Source organism: Megalobrama amblycephala, linkage group LG10 (genome assembly GCF_018812025.1).
Source record: "Megalobrama amblycephala isolate DHTTF-2021 linkage group LG10, ASM1881202v1, whole genome shotgun sequence".
Lineage (NCBI taxonomy): Eukaryota > Metazoa > Chordata > Actinopteri > Cypriniformes > Xenocyprididae > Megalobrama > Megalobrama amblycephala.
In genome coordinates, this window is record NC_063053.1 from 27,353,627 (window position 1) to 27,378,779 (window position 25,153).

Consider the following 25,153-nt stretch of genomic DNA (forward strand, 5'->3'; position numbering starts at 1 on the left):
CAAATCATGACCAGCAGCTGCTGAATAAGAGGGTCTTGGTTTGGCCACATGACACAGGTGACCACCTGACCCTCTCAACAGTTCTATTAACAACTCAACCAAGATGTAGCGACATGCTGCAAAGTTTTATCTTAGTGAAGGAGGCAAACACCTGATATAGCACAACGGAACTTGACCTTAACAACACAGAGGAGAGAGGTTATAAGAGGCATGCAAAGAGGGGTATGAAAGTGTGGAGGTCAAATAAAGGAGACCCAGAATAAAAGTGGAAGGGGTTGTGGGTCGATGTTTTCGAAGGAATGATTGTTTTTTCTTCACATAGCTAATCCTCTCTTATGAAGCTATGTGTTTTCTTTGCATTAAGCCTTTACATACTTATTTTGGTATTTCTGAAAGTCTGTTTGTAGAAGCGATAAAGTTTCTTGAGAGGCACATATGTTCACCTCGCTCCATCTCCTTTTCCTCTATGCCTAAAACCACTTTAGCCCAATTCATCTTAAAGGAGAAAAGCCCATAAGAAAGCATGTGAAGTCAATTTCACACTCAGAGGCCATGCTGAACTATGCTCTGGAATGTTGGACGCAAGAGCTTTTGGTTGGTAATTTAGGATTTGGTTGGTTTGTTTGGTGTAAATGTGTTTTTCCAATCTTAATGATACTAAAATTACACTGATCAACTGTAAACAGTCTTCACACTGATTGAAAAGACCAACTGAAAATACTAAAAACCTGCAATTCATTTGCAATTATTTTGGCTAAACTGATCATGTTTCTAGCGCCATTTAACCCTCTGGAGTCTGAGGCTGATTTGGGGCCTGGAGAAGTTTTGACATGCCCTGACATTTGTGCTTTTTTCAGTTGTTCATAAACATATTAATGACACAAGTGTCATTACACTGTATTCAGCACAAACTAGGCTACCATAATATGTGAGGAACATGTGTGTACATGTTTGTGTTTTTGAAGGAATAACGTTTATGCGTGGTTACTGCAAAAAAACTTAAGTCACTGATATAAGGCCAATAAAAGTATATTAAATCTGTGTTCACAAGACTTTTGGGTATTGAAGGTTGTAGACTAGAGTTTTTGCTTCAAAATTATGTAAAAATTATGCTGACTACTCTTTCATTTATAACAATATACTGATTTAGTTTTTGTAAGACACTTTTTGCCAAGAAACACGGTATGCGAGGAGGCGTGAATCTCCATGAATAATGGCTCATTCTCACCTGTGAAGACAAAAGAATTGAATAGTAATGACCTGAAAAGACTTGCATATTAATGAGGCATTTCAGTCAGGTAGGCTGTGAAAAAAAACTTCTGTGATGTCTCAAGCTCATCATGGTATATGAAACATACAGAAAAATTTTATTACAATATAAAATAATGGTTTTATATTATACTTTAAAATATAATGTATTTCTGTGATGCAAAGAGTCTGAATATAGGCTTTTAGTTTAAAAGCATGCACATTTGGAGAAATATAGGATTCTCATATGTTTATGTCAATTTTCTATACAGAGGAGTTATTTTTTATTTAATATTCATTGTTATCTCTTAGCGCTGGTGTTTGCAATCATACTGCAGCCGGAGGGGCTCTTGCATTTTAGTCCACAAATTCACCTAAGAAGAAGACGATATTCCATGAATGGTGTTTACCAATTCATACTACAGCCGGAGGGCGCTAAAGAAACAAAAACTCACTTAAAACTTATCAATAGAAGAAAACAAACAGGAATTTACTGAATGTCTTCCAGAGATCGCTAACCATGGCTTTTTCATCCAGATAAACAATTTTCAAGGCAATAAATACACGATTGAATGATGAATGCATGTGTTGTCTCTGAATTTGCCTGTGAATAGCGCTGGCTCCGTGGGTGTGGCCGCATTAGTGGGTAATGACTGAATACGGACTTCTGACATGGCTCTCTTTTTCTTAAACACAGAATGTTTGTTTTCGATTTGATTGCACGATTTAAAACCTGACATTTCAACGTTTTGTTAACATAAGTATGAATTTTTTGTGATTGTATTCACTAAGTTAAGTTCATTTTCTGAGAACTATCAATTGGACTTCGTTCAGAGGGAGATGAGAGATCACGCATCATGTTATTCTTTATTTTACAAAAAGCACAACATTTTGTTTTTACTCTGATGTATACAAATAAAGGAGATATTCTATAGTTTCAATTGATGTATTACTTATGTTTCTATGACAAAAAATGACAGAGTATTTTAATGTTTGAAAAAAAACCTGCAAAACGCGCCGGCGCGTTTTTAGACCCAGATTTAACACATTTTACAGTGCAGATTTTCCCATGAAAACATTGCAGAAATGTAACAGATTTTGTCAGGGCCTGTATAGAGGATATGCACGTGATGTCACAGTCGGCCAGAGTGACTGCGGTCACGTGCACCGAGTGGCAAAAAAGACTGGGTGGGGGCATTGGTTTTCAGCACGAATGCCGCAAAAAACACACAAAACACATTTAAAAATGGCAAAGAGCTTTGTGATTGACTGTACAAATAGATTTGACAAGTAATCTGAGGTATATTTTTAAAGACTATAAAAAAGAGAAGCAAATTGGATCGCTGCAATTCACAGAAACAACTGGACTCCAGGCAGCGAAATGTGTTTTTTGCACTTATCATTTTGACAATATGTTGAATTTTAGGGTAAAATCATACCAAATGTATTAAATTATTATATATTGTATTGACAACTCATCAATGAAATATTTACCATCTTATATTCTGTATAATTGGGTGTTCTTAAATAGACACTGACAAAAAGTATACAAATTTTTTTATATATATATATATATATATATATATATATATATATATATATATATATATATTATATATATATATATATATATATATATATATATATATATATATATATATATATATATATATATATATATATATATAATATTTATATATATATATATATATATATATATATATATTATAACTGATATAAGTGATCACCCGGACTTAGACCTACCTATATTGTATTTATATAAAGCGTTCACAGGCAAACTTGCTTTATGTATTTCCCCGGCGTCAAAATCAGGCACACATAAATGTCAGGATTACTGGATCTTTGGCAAGTTGTAACAGGAACACTATCGAGTCCAACCTTTAGTTTAATCATTTGTTTTACTCATGTTTTCGCAGTTTCCCCTATTAAATCCAGTCATGCAGCGGGCTCTTTTGCCACTCAATCTGGCTGAGGGGGGCGTGTTCCAGCGGGAAAGTGATGTCAATGCATACCCTCTATATAGGCTGACCTCTCCATATCACTCAATTTATCTACTTCTATTTGATTGGCCGTTCTCTAAATTTTTTAATACATTTTTTAAACATATTGCATAGCTGTGCTTGGAGTCAATTGTTTATTTGTGATAATGCAATGAAACATACGGAGCCCCGCACATGACATGCAAGGAAAAAAAAAAAAAAAAAAAAGTAGGCTAAATCGTGCACACTTTTTAAAAATCAAGAGAATGAATTAGTGAACTGTGCGCACAATTTATAAATCGAGGGAACGAATTTACACGATTTTTTTCACGATGTCATATGTGGAGCTTTGTAGAAACATGCCAAATTGTGCAGACATAATTTTTGGCCAGGCTGTCATACAAAGAAATTATGTACAAACAGCAGGATTTGAAACTAGTGAGGCTGAATAAACAAAAGTGACATACCGGCTTTGAGGCTGAGGTTCTCACGGATCTCTTCATGGTCACAGGGGTGAGTGAAATCAAAGATGCTGTGCCCTGTTAGTTCCACCTACAAAGAAAGACATGCAGATGCTGTAATTTCTTTAAATGTTTTTGACATGGATGAATCTCATGAAACCTCTCATTATATAACACCACTGCTTCAAAAGACTGGGGTCAGTAAGATTTTTGTTTGAAAGAAAGTAATACTTTTATTCAGCATAGAGGGCATGTTAAAGTGATCAAAAGTGACAGTGAAGACTTTTATAATGCTACAAAAGATTTCCATTTCAAATCAATGCTGATCGCACTGTGCTTAATAAGCAATATAAGATATTATATAGAAGATATTAAAGTAAAGATTTGAGTTAATGACTGCTAAAACTCAGTTTTGCCATCATAGGAATAAATTACATTTTAATATATATTAAAATAGAAAACAATATTTTAAATTGTAATAATATGATACAATTTTGCAATTTTACTATATTTTTGATCAAATAAATGCAGTCTTTGTGAGCACTAAAGACTTTCATAAACACAAAAAAAAATAAAAAAAATATTAACAACCCCAAACCTCTGATCAGCAGTGAATACAACATGAATTATATGTTGCCTAAAGAAAATTAAGTCTACTTTAATTAATGAATATGATTCATTAATTGTTTTAGATTATTTTCATGGCTTTTTGCCCTAAAATACCTAATATTTTAACATTTCTTGTAATTCCCATTATTTTTTAAGGTTGATTCTCATTTAGGTCCTATTGATAAAAATTACAAATACTGCAATAATATTTTTACAATAATACACCACTTTTTATTTTTAGTACTGAGAATCTTTAGCAATACACATTATTTTTAGCGTATACATTTTTATTTTGGTGAAATATGACCTGTGCATGTTCTTGACAAGTTTTGTGAGATTCACAAACATTATGTATCTTTGATCTTTATTATAATGGAAATTTATGTGATAACAAACAGATAACAGGCCATAGTTCTACAAAACAGCAGCCCTGAGTAAGGAAGCAATTGGCAGCCAGGAGATAAGTCCAAGAGCTTCTGCAAGGGTACGAAAAAAGTGACAAATCCTTCCTCCCATACAGTGCTGGAAGGAAACAGGCTTGTGCTGTGGTAAATAATGGCATCTCGTCTGCCTATGATTAAGTGAACCCAGAGGAAATAAATGCTAAACAGACAAACAGCTAATAGTACTGTGACTAAAGGTGAGTATCTGATTCATTTCACTGCAGACATTGCTGGGCCTCTGATTCTCACCTGTGTGAGACCCATGAATTTGTTGATGTTCTCTGATAAGAAGATCATGTCTCCGTCTGATGTAACCACGGTAATGAAGCCGCCCAGTGACTTCAGATACCAACTGTCCATCAGTCTGTCTACATCTGTCGTCTCTGTGGCAGCAACATAGCCTGAAAAGCGGCACAAACACGAGAGTTTCAGAATGTGTGTGTGTGCATGTGATTGTGTGCACACTCACTAGTCTTCCTCTGGCTCTTAAATCCCTGGCTGATGTCCAAAAAAACAACAGCAACTTCATCCTGCTACTCTGAACCCTCCCAACAACACTGACCTCCCTTCTGTCAGTGCCATCAGCTCCACACACACACACACACACACACACACAAACACACACACACCCCAACATGTGCTACAAATACCCACATATACTGACACACAGACACCCACATGCCCTGCTGTTTGATGGCACTAAATCTGAGCGTTTCAATTTAAAGAGGAAAACTTAAACTCCAGCTGTTACCCTGTATATGGAAAGCCCACATCTGTGAGAAACATATGAGAAGGGGTTATGCAATCCAAGCCAATATTTGTGATTATGCTTCTCCGGAGATCATAAGCACTTTTGGAAAAACACAAAGTTATACAGGGCAGTGCAAATATACAATATAAAGTGCATGCTCTAATATATGCGTATTCAATTTCTGCTGCACAAAAATAAATAATACAGTGGGGTCCAAAAGACTGAGACCACACTGAAAACATTTTTATTTAATTATTTTTTCTTTTTGAAACTTTTTTTAAATCCTAAAAATTACACTTTATAGCAAGAAATATTTAAGAGTGATGTCAAAGAAAGAACTCTGTTGTATTGTTAATTAGCAGACCCCACTGTATATATTATAAATAATAATATATAACCGCTTGTTAAAAAAAATAATTAAAAAAATAGCTGATAAAATCAAGTGATCATTTGGAAAAACCTAAATTCCCACATGGTTGGTAATACCACCACTGAAATGTGGACGGGGTGCCAGACTTTGGTTGAGTACTGCAGTAGATCTGGCAGAGCTTCAGGAGGGAGGTGGAATGGACAAGGACATGGAGAACAGAGCGGCTCCACACTGGGGGGTCGGAAGCATGTGATTGCTCCAGTGTGCTTCCTCCAGATAAGAAACTTTCTCAAGGCCCATTGAGAGCCCAGGGCTGGATTTGGGCCGAGCCTAGAGACCGTGGCCCCAGGAGAATTAGAGTTACGTCTTTGAAGGAGTTCTTGCCTAGCAGCTTTCATTCTGAGATGAAACAAATCTGCTCCCAAAATTGGGGTTTCAGAAATTGATCATGTGGAAGAGAACTCAACTAACTCAATCTATCTACAAGGGAAAATTATGATCTGCTCTGTAGAAATATTGACTATTGATATGTTAAGATCATGCAGAACATCTGGCAACACTTCTGCCCACAAAGATTAGATGTTTTGACTGGCATAATATGGAGCTAAACGTAAAAAAAAATAAAACCTCACAACACCAAACGACACAAAAACAAAACACCAAATGACACCAAAACAAAACACTAAACGAAACAAAAACTAAACACCAAACAACACAAAAAAAACGCCAAATGAAAAAAAAAAAAAAAACACCAAATGACACAAAAACAAAAGACAAAACAAACAAACAACAACAACAAAAACCTTGTAGAAATTTGTTTTGTAACAAATCTACAGACCTTTTATATCTCTGAACTTTGAACAGAATAAACCGGAGGAAATGGCATTTTAAAGCCTCTTACTGAAAAATGCAACAACAATCACCCCTACATATAGTTTTCAGCCTAAAATGACATACAATCCGAAATGATATGAAATTAAATCATTATGTTTTGTTGTGACACTAGGCCTATTTGAGAATAAAGATTCACGATCGTAGAAGTAGCAGTGAGTCACTGATTTCAATGAGATTACATCTCGTCAACCATTACTGCATAACATATTTTTGGAGCCGCCCATGGGTGAAAAGAGCGAACAGAGAATATCAGGGTGAATGACAGGATCAGTTCTAAGCATCAGTGCAGTGGGAGTGTAGATCTTATGTAAAAGGTGTTTCCCATGCACCCTCAGCATGGGTAGGGTGATGGCGGGAGGAGGAGGGGATGGATGGATGTGCGGCGCCAGGGTTTGCCTGTGTTTTGGCTGGCCTGAGACGGAGAGCGCCAGCCTTAAAGAAAGCACCAATCATGCTTCCAGCACAGAGCTCGCAGACCTGCTGATAACACTATCTGATGTGCCATCTCTTACTGACAGGGCTGCTCTTCAATGTCTCTTTCCCCTCCTTCTCTCCCTCCCTCTTTCTTTCCATTTCTGCATGTAGCGTGAACCTGAACATTTGACTGTCAAGACACTTTAAGTCCAACAGTGCAAAGTCTTTTAGTTACTCCAAACTAAAGGAACCGAGCTGATTCTGCGTTCTAACTGCGTACTAATTGTGTTCCCTGTCCTTTTAGTGTCTGTGCAAACACAGAATGGAATGTCGAATGCAGGAGCTCCTTTGTCCAGCTTCCGGAGATTCTAATTTTATAATCAAGACACACAAACAATACGAACATGCTTACATCCTCTTGCCGTACCTGCTTTAGACAAAGAAACTTTCAAAAGACCTGGGGCCCGATGTATAAAACGTTGCGTACTCACAAAAAAGGCAATTTTCCATGCACAAATCTGGATGTATAAAAAACAAACTTAAAGCATAACATCTGCGCACTGTCTGCACACTCTAGACCATGCGTACGCACTCTTTTACTGGAGTGAGCGAAGTAATGAAGTAGTCAGAATGATTTAAACAGTTTTCATTTTTATAGATACATTAAGATGAAAATATTGAAATACTGTATGAATCAGAAACCAGGAAAAAGGAGCATTGTCAACATTATGCTGAGCTTCTCGTTTTGTGTTCCATGGAGGAAAGAAAGAAAGTAAAACTTGATTGGAATGACATGAGGAAAGTAAATGATAACAGAATTTTCATTTTTGGGTGAACTATCCCTTTTAAAAAAAAACACACACACACACACTCACATCTCTTGAACCTAACCGTATCCATTATTAAATATACTCTGTAGGTTTTCATTAAATTGTTGTATTCATCACATGCATGCTTTGATTTATACGATTAGCACCTGCATCTAAAGATAATTAACCCAGACAGAGTTACAGCAGGTCCAATATTCACTAACACAATTATATCCTTACATAAATCACCTCCTCATTTGTATAATACAACAGTAACCTTAACGCAGTCTGACATGACCAAAGCGTTTCCTCATAACAGCGCAGTGCTAACGATGGTGAAGCCAGATAAAAGATCAAACTAAAGGGCTAGAATTTGATTATCATCAGAATGTGTATTTGCAAAGTGACTCCTTTGACGTGACATCTGTGATGTTGCACTAACAGTGGAGTCACCCATTTGATAACCTTTATTTATCAAATGACAAATAATACTGCACTAATATGCACCAGTCACTAGCTATGTTTCCATCCACCTATTTTTAATATGCATTTTAGAATATCCCATTAAAAAAAATATGGATGGAAATGCCAAGATGCGCATCATTTTGTGCTAATTTTCCCGGAAGTGACGATTTGTTCTTTTGAACGCATGAGGTGCAAACAGTCGCAAACGTGCACATGTTTTATGCGATATTCTAATTCTGCACCAAGATGCGCATAATTTTGCGGCAATTTTCCTAGAAGTGATGAATGTCGGAAACATTCGCAAATGTTTTATGGATAATCCAATTTTGCAACCAGATGCACATCATTTTGTGCCAATTTTCCCAGAAGTGATGATTTGTTCTCTTGAACACATGGGATGGGAATAGTCGGAAACATTTGCAAATGTTTTACGCGATATTCCAATTTTGCACCAAGATGCGCAGCATTTTGCACCAATTTTCCCGGAAGTGATGAATGTCACAAACATTCACAAATGTTTTATGGGATATTCCAATTTTGCACCCAGATGCGCATCATTTTACGTCAATTTTCCCAGAAGTGATGATTTGTTCTCTTGAACACATGGGATGGGAAAAGTCGGAAACATTTGCAAATGTTTTACGCGATATTCCAATTTTGCACCCAGATGCGCAGCATTTTGCACCAATTTTCCCGGAAGTGATAAATGTCACAAACATTCACAAATGTTTTATGGGATATTCCAATTTTGCACCCAGATGCGCGTCATTTTACGTCAATTTTCCCAGAAGTGATGATTTGTTCTCTTGAACACATGGGATGGAAACAGTCGCAAACATTCACAAATGTTTTATGTGTTATTACAATTTTGCACACAAGTTAAATTTGCAACTTTGAACGTAAACATAGCTACTGTAGTAATAGGATTTTCTGTTTTGTTATCCCCAGAATTTATTATGAAAATATTACATTACTGATATAAAAGTAAAGGTGCCGTAGAATGGAAAATTGAATTTATCTTGGCATAGTTGAATATCAAGAGTTCAGTACATGGAAATGACATACACTGAGTCTCAAACACCATTGTTTCCTCCTTCTTATATAAATCTCATTTATTTAAAAGACCTCCGAAGAACAGGCGAATCTCAACATAACACCGACTGTTACGCAACAGTCGGGATCATTAATATGTACGCCCCCAATATTTGCATATGCCAGCTCATGTTCAAGGCATTAGACAAGGGCACGACGTCTGGATGTGCACAGCTGAATCATCAGACTAGGTAAGCAAGCAAGAACAATAGCGAAAAATGGCAGATGGAGCAATAATGACTGACATGATCCATGATATCATGATATTTTTAGTGATATTTGTGAAATGTCTTTCTAAAATGTTTCGTTAGCATGTTGCTAATGTACTGTTAAATGTGGTTAAAGTTACCATCGTTTCTTACTGTATTCACGGAGACAAGACTGTCGTTATTTTCATTTTTTAAACACTTGCAGTCTGTATAATTCATAAACACAACTTCATTCTTTATAAATCTATCCAACAGTGTGTAATGTTAGCTTTAGCCACGGAGCACTATCAAACTCATTTAGAATCAAATGTAAACATCCAAATAAATACAATACTTACGCAATTAGACATGCTGCATGACAAACACTTTGTAAAGATCCATTTTGAGGGTTATATTAGCTGTGTGAACTTTATGCGGTTTAAGGCAGTCGTGAGCTTGGGGGCGTGGAGCACGAGAATTTAAAGGAGACGCGCTGAATCGGCGCATATTTAACGATGCCCCAAAATAGGCAGTTAAAAAAATGAATAAAAAAAAAATCTATGGGGTATTTTGAGCTGAAACTTCACAGACACATTCAGGGGACACCTCAGACTAATATTACATCTTTTGAAAACACGTTCTACGATACCTTTAATAATCAATTATTAATATAATATGTATCATACAATATAATAATCACATGTAATTAAAAATAATTTATATTACAGATACTAGTCAAATATACTACTCTAAATTACTTTTGTAGAAAAATATTTAGGTATTTGAAATATTGTGTATTTATGCATTTTTTTTTTTTTACTGCTTACTAACTATTACTACTACTAACTACTAACTACTAACTACTACTACTACTACTACTACTACTACTACTACACCTACTACTACTACTACTACTACTACTACTACTACTACTACTACTACTACTACTACTTTACTGTTATTATTACTACTATCATTGTTATTTTGTGGATGACCACATTTTGAAGGAAAAGCATGGGAACATCTACAGTACTACAGATGCACAAATATTAAAATTATTGCTGACACAGTAAAAAAAGATGGCTTATAACTGATAAATTGCAGATATTAAAAATCTATTATATTTTGTCTTAACAATATAAAGTGCATTAAAACTAAATTCAGTAGTTTCTTTCAATGTCAAATCGATGTTGAGATGTCCAAACTTTTGATATGTAGCATATTATTAAGATTACATGTTAGATGATTAAATACGGTACAGTATGTCTGTGTTTCAGTATCTGGTAACACTTTAGTATGGGGAACAATTCTCACTTTTAACTAGTTGCTTATTAGCTTGCATATTGGCTGTTTATTAGTACTTACAAAGCACAAATTAATGCCTTATTCTGCATGACCATATTCTACATCCCTAAATCTTACCCCATACCTAAACTTAACCACAACAACAACTACCTTACTAACTATTAATAAGCAGCAAATTAAGAGTTTATTGAGGCAAAAGTCATATTTAATAGTGAATATGTGTTCCCCAATATGTGTTACCGGGTATCTTTATCCAGTCCAGTCACACGTGTGCATTTGGATACGTGTACCTGAGGTGAGGAGTTTGCGTGTCCGCAGGAAGCTGATGGCCAGTCTCATGATGGATGCTTTATCCAGGTGTGAGCTGATGCTGTGTGGGAGGGGCAGCTGGTGAGCAAGTTCGTAGAACACCTCCGTCTCCTTACTGCGCCTGCAGCGCGCCGCATCACGGGATTTCTCCTTACGCCGCTCTGAGCTGCATCTACAATATGGAACAATATGGAAATATGTAATAAAAATATATTTCAATTTCTAATAATTAATTAATGAAACATTTAATTTTTGTGCTATAAAAATTTAAGAAAAAAACTATAGTTCTATATTGTGAAATATGCAAATACTTCAACAGATTAAAAATAATTGAAGGTCAAAAAATCCCAAATAAAAGATAAAATATTCTCCATGGTGTTAAGTGCACGCTGTATACAAACATGCTCAATCCACTTATTTATCGGTGTATTTATGAGGTTTTTAAGAGAATAAGAGTCTCTTTGTGCCCTTGACTGTCTTTCTTATTCAACTCAAGTCACTCTTGCCGAATCAAACATCAGGCCCAAAAACTGTGCCAGTGGAAAAAGAGCCAGTGTCCGGCAGGTGCGAATGAAACACACACACACACACACACACACACACACACACACACACACACACACACACACACGTTTGTTGTTGTGAATTGTGGGGACATTCCATAGGCGTAATAGTTTTTATACTGTATTTTATATTGCCCTACACCTAAACCTACCCATCACAGAAAACTGTACACATTTTTACTTTCTCAAAAACCTCATTCTGTATGATTTATAAGCCTTTTGAAAAATGGGGACATGGGATAATATCCTCATAAGTCACCCTCCTCTTGTAATACCCATGTCATACCCATGTCATTATACAAATTTGTGTCCTGATGTGTCACAAAAATGCACGCGCACACACACACACAAACACGTTTCATTAGGACATTCCTTAGACATATTGATTTTTATACTGTACAAACTGTATATTATATCCCCTAACCTACCCATGACAGAAAACTTTCTGCATTTTTAGATTTTCAAAAACAAAAAAAACAAACAAAAAAAACAAACAAAAAAACTCATATAGTTCAGGACAAGGATTTTGGATATTGCCATCTTTGTGGGGACAATGTAGGGTTTACCTGAACCACACACAAACCACACACATCCTTTCAGAAAGGAACTTCACCTTCAATCAGAGCAGTTCTTTTAATCAACATAATAGTAGAATAAAAAGAAAACAGTTTGCTGGATTGATGATGAATACATTTACAGGCTAAGGCCCGAACATAAGATAAACTGTGCAACAGAATAAATCAGTAATAATGACACAGCAAAAGGAACTCTTATAACATTCATTGTACTACTTTATTTATTCTAGTCATCCCAAACTGTCAGGAGTGGATGGGTCAATGCCAGGTCTCAAGTGGGACATTCCTGGCTGTTTCAAGTGCTTATGGGAATGATCACTTATAGCTACATCCTGGATTTAATAAACAAAAATATTCTCCCAAATTAGAACGCATCTGTTCCACTACAAGACATTATTTACGGGAACTAGAATTTAATTCCTATTTATCTTGTTGAATGTTGACAACTCTCATTATTAAACAATAATCCATCCATCCATCCATCCATACATCCATACATCCAACCAACCATCCATCATGACAACCAAGACTAGTGGAATTTATTTCTGACTTGATAAATAAAGATAAAGATGGTTATAGATGATCAGAGATATCTGAAAACAATAAAAATCAGAATGTGTGAGTCAACTACTGTGTTGTAATAAATAAAGAAAAAGATTACTATAAAAACCTTCTCATTTATTGTTATATTAATACTTTGCAGAATTTTTCAGTTAAAGAGACAAAAAAAAGCTCAGTTTGACAAGCGAAAGTGTGCTAGTCATGCACTTGCAGTGCCTTGAGCTGTGGTTTGTGGGTCACTTCAGAGGGCGAGATATATTACCACCAGCACTGAGTGATATTTTAATTCACTGTAACTGTGGCATACCACAACCCCTATGTGCAAGCAAGATCACAGATACACCAAAACCCACATGTTGTAAAAAGATTTCTATTTTATTCATCTCAGAGGAAGTACTAAACATCAGTCATTCTCTCTCAACTATGATATACACTCACCGGTCACTTCCTTGCTAGTAGCAAGTTGGAAACCCTTTTGCGTTAATTTTTTTGTGGCATAGATTCAACAAGGTGCTGGAAACATTCCTCAGAGATTTTGGTCCATTCTGACATGATAGCATCACACAGTTCCTGCAGATTTGTCAGCTGCACATCATGATGCGAATCTCTCATTCCACCACACCCCAAATGTGCTCTATATTGAGATCTGGTGACTGTGGAGGCCATTTGAGTATAGTGAACTCATTGTAATGGTTAAGAAACCAGTTTGAGATGATTTGAGCTTTGTGACATGGTATGTTATCCTGCTGGAAGCAGCCATCAGAAGATGGGTACACTGTGGTCATAAAGGGATGGACATGGTCAGCAACAATACTCAGGTAGGCTGTGGTATTTAAATTGTACTCAATTGGTACTAAGGGGCCCAAAGTGTGCCAAGAAAATACCCCCCACACTATTACACCACCAGCAGCATCCTGAACCATTGAAACAAGGCAGGATGGATTCATGCTTTCATGTTGGGTTAGTTCACCCAAAAATGAAAATTCTGTCATTTATTACTTACCCTCATGCCGTTCCACACCCGTAAAACCTTCTTTAATCTTCGGAACACAAATTAAGATATTTTAGTTGAAATCCGATGGCTCCGTGAGGCCTCCATAGGGAGCAATGACACTTCCTCTCTCAAGATCCATGAGGGTACTAAAAAAATATTTAAATCGGTTCATGTGAGTACAGTGGTTCAATATTAATATTATAAAGCGACGAGAATATTTTTGGTGCGCCAAAAAACAAAACAAAATAACGACTTATTTAGTGATGGCCGACTTCAAAACACTGCTTCAGGAAGCATCAGAGCACAATGAATCAGTGTATCGAATCATGATTCAGATCATGTGTCAAACTGCCAACGGCTGAAATCACGTGACTTTGGTGCTCCGAACAGCAGATTCGATACACTGATTCATTGTGCTCTGAATCTTCCTGAAGCAGTGTTTTGAAATCGGCCATCACTAAATAAGTCGTTATTTTGTTTGTTTTTTGGCGCTCCAAAAATATTCTCGTTGCTTTATAATATTAATATTGAACCACTGTACTAACATGAACTGATTTAAATATTTTTTTAGTACCTTTATGGATCTTGAGAGAGGAAGTGTCATTGCTCCCTATGGAGGCCTCACGGAGCCATCGGATTTCAACTAAAATATCTTAATTTGTGTTCCGAAGATTAACGAAGGTCTTATGGGTGTGGAACGGCATGAGGGTGAGTAATAAATGACAGAATTTTCATTTTTGGGTGAACTAACCCTTTAAATGCCAAATCGGACCCTGAATATCGCAGCAGAAATCAACTCATCAGACCAGGCAACGTTTTTCCAATCTTCTATTGTCCAATTTTGGTGAGCCAGTGCGAATTATAGCCTCAATTTCTTGTTCTTAGCTGACAGGAGTGGTACATGGAGTGCTCTTCTGCTGCTGTAGCCCATCTGCTTCAAGGTTTGACGTGTTGTGCGTTTAGAGATGCTCTTCTGCAGATCTTGGTTCTAACTAATGGTAATTAGTCTTATAAAAAGCCTTATAAAAGCTATAAATAATAAATCATGGTGTGTTACGGTTTCTGTTGTGGCCCATTTTAACATTTATTTGTTTAAAACAAACAAACAAACAAACAAAAAACACCTCTCTGGTCTTGGTCCTACGTCAGGACACACAAGTGATGCAGTCCAAATTGCTCTTCATAATATAACAGAAACAATACTCCTGTCTATTCTTTCTCTTGTCCTATTTAGAGGAAAATAAATAGGTGCTGGGCTGGTTTCCATGGAGACCGTGTTGAGGATGTTGACGTCCAATTTTCCTGTCCTGCTTCCAATAAGACTGCAGAGGACAAATGTGCAGATACTGTTTGACTCAAGGCCAATAATTATTTCAATAACCAAAGACTTATAACAATCTCTTAAGCCAATATGATCCAAGTGGTCAGGTTGTACCACTCTACATCGGTTATAAAAAGATGCTGATAGCACAAGAGTGTCATATACAATGTCATGTACAAAAGTAAATGAATAAATTTAATTTCTCCTCGCACTCTGAGGTCAGTCTGAGGCAAGCTCAAGTTCTCATCTCTCGAAAGGCTTCATTCACTCGTTCAGAATATAGAGCTCTCTGGATGAATATGTTCAGATCTGAAGTATAGACAGTCTACTTTATTGTTACTGCACAGACTCAGCAGAACATTAAACAATAGAGACCTAGTGCTCACTCAGTGTATGAAACCATCTAGTGAACCCTCTGAACCCTCTGGATGTATATAGGCAAGAAGACCATACGAAGACCAACAATGGAAAACAGGCAGTGACCCGAAGAATAGCTATCCTCAAAGCTTCTGTCACACCAAATATTACATACAAAGCACCACCACAAGAGTGCTAGACATCTTAAATGGTAAAAGTTTAAAACTGACTGAAAATCTTCAAATCTCATTCAACACCTTCTACCATCTCTAGTATCATTCATGATTCTCAATAGGGTGATTTGAAGAAGCAAAAGTTTTCTGTTTGTTTGTTTTTTTGCTACTGCAATTTGATTTGCTGATCATTTTATTCTAGAATGTCTTTCAGTAAATCAGCTTGAGATGTATCTGGTTGCCATGACAGTAACTTAATATGCTCACTGCTGGTCATCCTTTCAGTGCAAGTTAGATAGCTAAGATGAAGAAATTCCCCCAAAAAACTAGTTGATACATTTCTAAATGCAAAGGGAGCTGTTTTTTGCTGTCACTGTAATTTTCTGTCGCCTCACAAAAGTAAATCGAACATTGCAGATCACATTCAGACACATTAAGACACACTGCACTTTTTTACATAGGCAATACCACATAATAATAGAGTATGTGCAACAATAAGGTGCTTGTACTGTTATTGATTCAGGTTTTAAATTTTTAGAACATTTTGTTTAAAATTGATTGATGAAATGTCGGTACAGTAAGTCACCCTACTAAATCTGATAAATGTGTAAGCCATATTTCATCAATGTATTCACTGAATTTAGATTCATTTAGAAGTGACACTCATTTAACCCTATGAAGCAACATCAATATGTCGATTGATGAAATTATATATATATATATATATATATATATTATTGTATTTGTCTTACTGACAAATGCATTGACCAGCGCAGTCATGAGAAATCCTCTTAAATGTTAAAAGGACAAAGACAAAGATTTCTCAGCGGACATTCAAACTGATTGTGTGATGAATATAAGATTGACATGAAGAATATCAGCTAGATGCAGATAATGCACTCACTTAGTCAATATCTCTCTCATAATACTTTACTCTACTCTACATATTACAATGAGCTACAATGAAGCGAACCAGCGTTCCTTCGTTGCTAGTTCTAAAGTGATGTTTTAGAATTAGTAATGAAGGCTTGGGCTCAACTGTTAAACTGTCAACTTGAGATTTGAATCCGTGGCGGAAAGAAGTAGTTCCTCACAAAAGAGGGTTTTAGAAAGACAATCTGTTGTTGTTTCTTATTTATTTACACACTTACGCAATCAAAATGTTGTATAAACGCAATATCACACTTGTAGCCATGTGATATGGCTCTATATCAGCACTGCTACTCGTGTAATATTGCTCATATATAAACATAACCTGAAAAATATGTTTGCAAAAGTTTGCTTATCATATTTGATACATCAGGCTTTTATCCAGATGCCTAAATGGTGCAAAAGTATATAGTTTGGTGCTGTTGCTATTATTTCTATAGCCAAAAAGTAAGATGAAATTCTGATAGGTTGTAATGTAAATCAGTGAGATCTTTATAATAGTATAGCAGACCACTTACATAAAAAAACAAAACAAAAATATCAGTTATCACTCTAAGGCCTGGTTTCCCAGATGGGGTTTAGATTGAGCCAGGATTAGGCCTTAGTTCAATTAGGATATTGAAGTAGTTTTTATAAACATGTCTTAGAAAAAAGCATTACTGGTGTGGATCTTGAGACAATACAATGGCATTGACATAATACATATGCAGTCCAATAAAATGATGATTGAGAGATGTAAATATAAATGTTCCTTAAAAGCCTAATAAACAATATTTGATCTTTTTTTTTTTTTTTTTTTTACAATTGTGACAAGAACCTTTGTTGGTCAAACATTATTTTCTCAAAATGAGTTTCACAGCAAGACAAACTTCTGCACATATGATTGCACTTCCATTCTCTCATGTTCATTTAAAACTTTATCAATACATTCTGCTAATAGTTAAAAGGTTTATTTTCTGTTTGAGATCACTTTGTAACATCTCTTGCACCTTTGTACTTAAGCAAACAGTAACACTGGTAAATTTCCAAACCAACTTGAAAGCAGCAACACAATCAAATAAACAAACGTCAATTTGTTCAGTGAAACTCAAAGCAGAGCATCAAAAACTCAAAGCAGAGCATCAACAAAGCACACTTTACCAAAAGCTTGCACTGAGATTCACATGCTGTTGAACCATCCAGATCACACTGAGAATTCAAAGTATTTAACACAAGACGTCAACCTGTCATGAGGATGTTATCTATTTCAGTTTGAAAAATGAGCTACTGTGAGAGGTTCCTGAAGTCACGCAACTGAAGCTGAAATGTGAGCTGCATAACAAAGCCACGAATAAATACATTAACAAACTTAACTGAGCTACAGACTTGGAAAAATCAGTTTGAACTATGTTTAGCAGGTGGGCCGAACAGGTGGAGCAATGGCCTTGCACTCACAGATGTGGTTAATGATAAAACGGTTGCACGGCATGGGAGCAGCCATAAACATAAACACGAAACCTGACTAAGCAGTCTTGACCTATTCAGGCATGCAAACAATGACACGCTACCTTATGACTGGAAGAATGGTCATTTGCCTTGTGTGAAATGCACTAAATTAAGTGCTGTCCCCCCAGCTATTCCAGCCCCTTAGCGAGCGGATCTCTTCTGGAACTCAAACACTGACCTTCACTGTCCAAAACCTCCACAAACGGCTTCTGTGTCGCACAAGGCTAGGGAACCTGGGATTTTAATAGCAACCTACAAAAATTACATCAAAATTGAAAGTGAAAGTCTAGGATTTTTGGAAGTAAACTTTTTTTGTTTATTTAACAAAGTTCCATGATTTAAAACAATATGAAATGTAAGTACTTTTTAATAGAACTTTTAACTTTAAAATTATTGTTTATAATATAATTTGTAATGAAAAAAAAAAAAAAATAGTGAAATGGTCTCTGTGGTTTTTAGACCAATACTGTGGAATTATTACTATTTCAAATAATTGTCTAGTTTTTTAATATATTTTAAAATGTAATTTATTGCTGTGATGGCAAATATTTCTTATTATCAATGTTTAAAGGTGCCATCGAATGAAAAATTGAATTTACAAGAGTTCAGTACATGGAAATGACATACAGTGAGTCTCAAACTCCATTGTTTCCTCCTTCTTATATAAATCTCATTTGTTTAAAAGACCTCTGAAGAACAGGCGAATCTCAACATAACACCGACTGTTATGTAACAGTCGGGATCATTAATATGCATGACCCCAATATTTGCATTTGCCAGCCCATGATCGAAGCATTACACAAGGGCAGCCAGTATTAACGTCTGGATCTGTGCACAGCTGAATCATCAGACTAGATAAGCAAGCAAGGACAATAGCGAAAAATGGCAGATGGAGCAATAATAACTGACATGATCCATGATAACATGATATTTTTAGTGATATTTGTAAATTGTCTTTCTAAATGTTTCGTTAACATGTTGCTAATGTACTGTTAAATGTGGTTAAAGTTACCATCGTTTATTACTGTATTCACGGAGACAAGAGCCGTCGCTATTTTCATTTTTAAACACTTGCAGTCTGTATAATTCATAAACACAACTTCATTCTTTATAAATCTCTCCAACAGTGTGTAATGTTAGCTTTAGCCATGGAGCACTATCAAACTCATTCAGAATCAAATCTAAACATCCAAATAAATACAACACTCACATGATCCGACGCATGCATGCAGTATGTATGACGAACATTTGGTAAAGATCCATTTGAGGGTTATATTAGCTGTGTGAACTTTGTAAATGCACTGTATAATAGTCGAGAGCTCGGGGAGGCAGGGAGCGAGAGGATTTAAAGGGGCTGCACACGCTTAATCGGTGCATAGTTAATGATGCTTCAAAATAGGCAGATAAAACAATTAATAAAAAAAAAAATGGGGTATTTTGAGCTGAAACTTCACAGATACATTTAGGGGACACCTTAGACTTATATTACATCTTATAAAAACTGATTCTAGGGCACCTTTAAACCATGATACATTTCTTTTTTCAGGATTCTTTGAAGAACAGAAAGTTCAAAACAACAGCATTTTTTTAAATAGATTTGTTTTTGCAACATTTATAAATGTCTCTGACTCCAAACTTTTGAACAATAATATAAATTAAAAATATATTTTATTATTATCATTATTATTAATTAGGAGAATTACAGGATTTTGAAATCGATGTGATGCTTCACTGGAAGTCAGTGTAGTCGTTGGAGAATTGGAGAAAATGTGCTCAGTAGAAGGAGTTCTAGAAAGAACACAAGCCGAAGGTGAAAGTATGCAGTATGCGTAATATTATTAAAATGAGCTTTGAAGGAAATGTGCTATCCAGAATGACACCCATACTCTGAACCTGCGTCGAAAAACAAATTTGCGTTAAGATCAATATTCACAAAAAACAATCAGATTTAGTACATGCCTACAAGTAGGACCTTGGTTTTAAAAAGTTAGATGAAAGGAAATCCTTAATATGCCCCACCTTTGACCAGGGTAAGCTGTAAATCCAGAAAGGAACAGCTTTCAAAATAATCACCCTTGGTGCATGAAATCACCTCACTGAGTCTGTGGATGCGGGCATCTGCATTCAGCCTTTTCTCAGGGATTTCCTAGGGCATGAGGTAAATGGAGCAAAGGTGCAGTTTTGGGCTTGTACAATGAATCTTCATGGTCCACATATGATGTGGACCTGAAGTCCACATGTGACCTGAAGCAAGATACTGATTCACTCATCAGCGTATTCTCCCAACAATGTGTTACACAACCTTCACCTGAACCATATCCAAGTCAGCATCAGAATCAGCCATTGGAACATACTATTTTGAAACTCAAAATTTGAGATGCTAATGGTGCATGAATGAAGCGAGGCATAACTTCAAATGATCCCTACAAAGCAAATACCTGGCATATATCTCTATGCTGCAACTGACATTCAACAGAAATTGTTTCACAGTGCACTACATCATTATACACCTGGGAAATAGTAAAGAACTAAAGGTTACATTTAGTGTGCTTTTTTTTTTTAAAAAACTACAATGCCTACAAACCACTGTGATGCAATTTACTTTTTAATTGTTTATTTTTAGCCCACTTCATTACAGATGAAATTACAGAAGACAGGAAATGATGGAGAGAGATGCCGAACAGGATCAGGAAAAGTCACTAGACAGAATAAAACTTGGTTCACCCGCATAATTGCTGCAGCAGCACATTGTGTCAGAGCACATGCGCTATAGTCTGCGCTACACTGCTAGACCACATCTTCGACAAGCCAATTTACTTTAAAGATATAAAAGTCAAGATATGATCTGCTATTACTTTAAAGGGATGGATCACTTAACAATCAAGATTGTGTCATAATTTACTCATTCTCATGCCATTCCAAACATGTATAACTTCAGAGTGTGATATTCCTTGTTACAAAGTGCACAGCAGTGTTATTTTAGTACTATTTTTATACTATTGTATTATTTATTCATATTTTGGATTAGCTTTTATTTTCATATTTTCAGTTTCACTTTAATTTAAGTTTTAGTCATTTTGTTTTTTAATTGCTATTTAACTTTCATAATTTTATTTTAGTTTAGTACTTCAACTCAAACTGATTTCAGTTAATTGCCAAAAGTTAACTTTTTTTTTTTAAGTTGAGGTTTATCTAATATTTGTTATTTTATTTCAACTGTATTTCAAGTAACAAAAATGATTTTTTATCATTTTAGTTAACAATAACACTGGTGCAGAGACAGAAATTGTGGATTTTTTCCTCACAATGTTCTTCTTCAGAAGACTTTGTAGCACAAGACGTACACTACCATTCAAAATGTTTAGATCAGTGATATTTTTTAAAAGACTCTCTTATGCTCACCAAGGCTGCTTATTTGATCCAAAATACAGCAAATCAGTAATATTGTGAAATATTATTATCGTTTAAAAATAACTTTTCTATATGAATATATTTTAAAATGTAATTTATTCCTGTGATCAAAGCTGAATTTTCAGCAGGCGTTACTCCAGTCTTCAGTGTGACATTTATAATGTTACAAAATGTGCATTATGGAGTTTAGCAGAGTGAATCACCTTCCATTTCACATTATATAAAAGAGACATTCTGCAAATCTTACAGGTTTTACATCAAATGAGGGTATATGATGACAGAATCTTTATTTTGAAAGAAGCGTAGTTTGACTGAACGTCAAAACAAGTATCTAGCAAGGCAACCCTCACCTGTCACTGATTTTTTTGATTGACAGGGTTATTGTGCCTTCCCCTCCTCATGTTCTCTGCTTGCTCTAAGATTTTAATCATATTGTCAGTGGAGAATACGTCACTGTGTAGCCTCAGGTAGAACTAGCCAGCTAGACGCGTCGGCCGCAGCCATCTGCTGTCCTCTCACACAACTATTTTCATAACAAACGGCTCCATGCTTTAGGACACAGCAGCCAGATGCTAAAAGTCCAGACCCAAACCCCCAGGCCCTTGAGTGTTTGTGAACAGAGTAAACAGTTGATTGGTAACAGGGTGCAAGGTGCAGCGCTGCAAGGTTGTGACATCTCACCAGTTCAATTTTGCCCTTTAAAAGGGATTGTTCACGCTATTCTCACAAAAAAGGAGAAAATTCTGTCATTACTCACCCTCATGTCGTTCCAAATCTACATGATTTTAGTTCTTTTGTGAAACATTCACACCTATGCACATTCAAATCTGTGATTAACGAAGTTGAGGATTCAGAATTAGCGGTATGAAATTAAAGTAAAATACTGAAATCATTTTAAGCTTAATTAAGCACAACTGAAAACAAAAGATGAAAATGTTTAGATTGCAAAAAAAAGTTAATGTTATCATAAAAATCAAATCAATGATATTATCATAAATCATAAAAAGTTCATATTAAATACTTAAGTGCATATTATGTTTTTATTGTTGCAAACTAATCATCTTATTACAATGTCCAAAGCAGGATTAAAATATATATTACAAAGACAAATAATATATAAAAAAAATAAATAATAGTAAATCGTTTTTTAAAATCAGCAAATTGGTTATTTCACACTTATCACATAATAATGGTAATAATAATAATAATAATAATAATAATTAATAATACACAAAAATCTGTATCGTTATCAAAATTTAAATATATAGATTATAATATAAAAATAAAAATATATAGATAAATATATTTAAAAAAAAATGTGTACAAAACATGACATTTCCAAAACCTGATTTTATGGGTAAAAGATTTTAGTCTTAAACTATGAACCAAGAATTGATTGAATTTTGAAAAGTGGTAAATTTGACCTTATTTATACCATTAACAGAGCAATTTTTTTCATTTAATTCAGATGTTTTTGTCCTGGCTGCTCTCTGGTCACATTCACACTTGTGTAAATTCAAATCTGGCTTGTAAATATGTCGGTGATGACATTATGACGTCAAACACCATCAGTGATTTGGTCACTGTCAATTTTCGATGTATGAAAACTAGTTTGGATTTCAAAACCTCTCCTTTTATAGTCATAAAGCTTTGAAATGAAATTAGGTTGAGTAAATTTTTGGATTATGTATTCCATTTTGCTGTCTTTTTCAATTCAGTACACATCAATGAGGAAAATAGTACACACTCCAAGCCCATATGTGTTGTAGACACATTACCAGTATGTAAACTCAGTGTCTGGCCACATTTAAATTCCCTTTAAGTCCACGGCAGACTCTCTTTGTTAATGTATAACGCAGCAGCAGAGAGGTGAGGTGAAGTCTGCGAGGCGGTGCAGCGGTTAAGGTTTCCCATGCCTGTCCACTCATTCTAATGAGAAACACCAAAGCCATTGCTTGCTTACATTCTGTTTTCCGTTCGATTTGGCATCTTGCTAAACACAAACAGAGAACAATGTGGACTAGGCTAATCTCTGATCCTTTGGAACAGAACGTTCTCAACCCCAACTAAACAACCATCGCCGGTACAGCCCTCTCGACCAGAAGAGGAAAGATCACAGAAACGGATGGAGTATACAGTACGTCATGCTGACGGCAAAGCTGGAGGGAGGACATATTGTAACGCATATACAAGTATACAGGCATAGCACACACCGCTCAGTTGTTCAAGCACATATAGTATTTTTAAAAGAGACAATTCAGTTAAATTCTGTTCTATTTCTATAGCATTTTTCACAATACAAATCATTTCATGGCAGCTTTAGGAAAAGGCTTGATTCAATGATACAACGTCATCAGTCTTATCTGAGCATCATCAGAAGTTCAGAGGATTCAGAATTACTGATATTCACATGTTTTCAATACTCAAATGTCAGCTCTCTCAATATATGACATCATCTGGTGGATTTCTGAAGAATAACACCCAATGTGTGTCATTTTAAGCCTAATTACACACAACTGAAAACAAAGATGAAAATATTTAGATGGATAAAAAAAAATGTGCATTTTATGTCTTAAATGTTGACAACTAATAATTACTTACTGTGTTCAAAGAAGAAATAACAAAAATATTAAAATTTGAAAAAAAAAAAAAATCAGCATATTGGTTATTGGACACTTACATGAATAATAATAATAATAATAATAATAATCAGCATAAAATAACATTATCAACAATAATAATAATTAATAAAAAGTAACTGATAATATTAAATGTGCATATTATGTTTTTATTGTTGCAGACAAATGATTACTACAGTGTTCAAAGCAGAAATAAAAAATATGAAAATTTGAAGAAAAACACTTACATTATTATTATTATTAATAATAATAATAATAATAATAATAATAATAACAACATTATCAACAACAACAATAAATAAATTTAATCTGTATCTTTATCAAAACATAGTTATATAGACATATACAAAAATAGATGTATAAAATATATATATATATATATATATATATATATATATATATATATATATATATATATATATATATATATATATATATATATATATATATATTTCTAAAATCTAAAATTTAAGGAGTAAAAAATGTAGGTCTAAACTTCATTTTATTAAACAGGAATTGATTGAATTTTGAAAAGTGGTCTTGATTTATGTTGACTTTCTTCCATGAACAAATATTTGCTTGATTTCTTTTTGTTTGTTTGCTTGTTTGTTTGTTTGGTAAGCTGGTAAGTTTCTAAATTTTAAGCCTGATTAATTTACAATTTGTTGTAGAGACAATTGTCTCTCAGAAATTGCTAGAAAGTTACAAAGAAACAGCAAGTAACACGTAAAATTACATTTTTAAGAAGAACAACTGATATAGTATTTTCTTGTAAAATGTACTCAA

At 35.0% G+C, this 25,153-nt stretch overlaps 1 protein-coding gene across 2 annotated transcripts in view; it reads right to left on the reverse strand.

Annotated features, from left to right (window-relative positions):
- epas1b (endothelial PAS domain protein 1b) overlaps positions 1–25,153 on the reverse strand; it is a 56,272-nt gene that overhangs the window by 25,170 nt on the left and 5,949 nt on the right. For both annotated transcript variants that reach the window (XM_048205601.1, XM_048205600.1), the window contains exons 2-4: positions 11,340–11,530; positions 5,011–5,162; positions 3,716–3,800 (exon numbers count right to left, since the gene is read on the reverse strand). In XM_048205601.1, the coding sequence (XP_048061558.1) occupies positions 3,716–3,800; positions 5,011–5,162; positions 11,340–11,530 (428 nt within the window). The remainder of the gene's footprint in view (positions 1–3,715; positions 3,801–5,010; positions 5,163–11,339; positions 11,531–25,153) is intronic.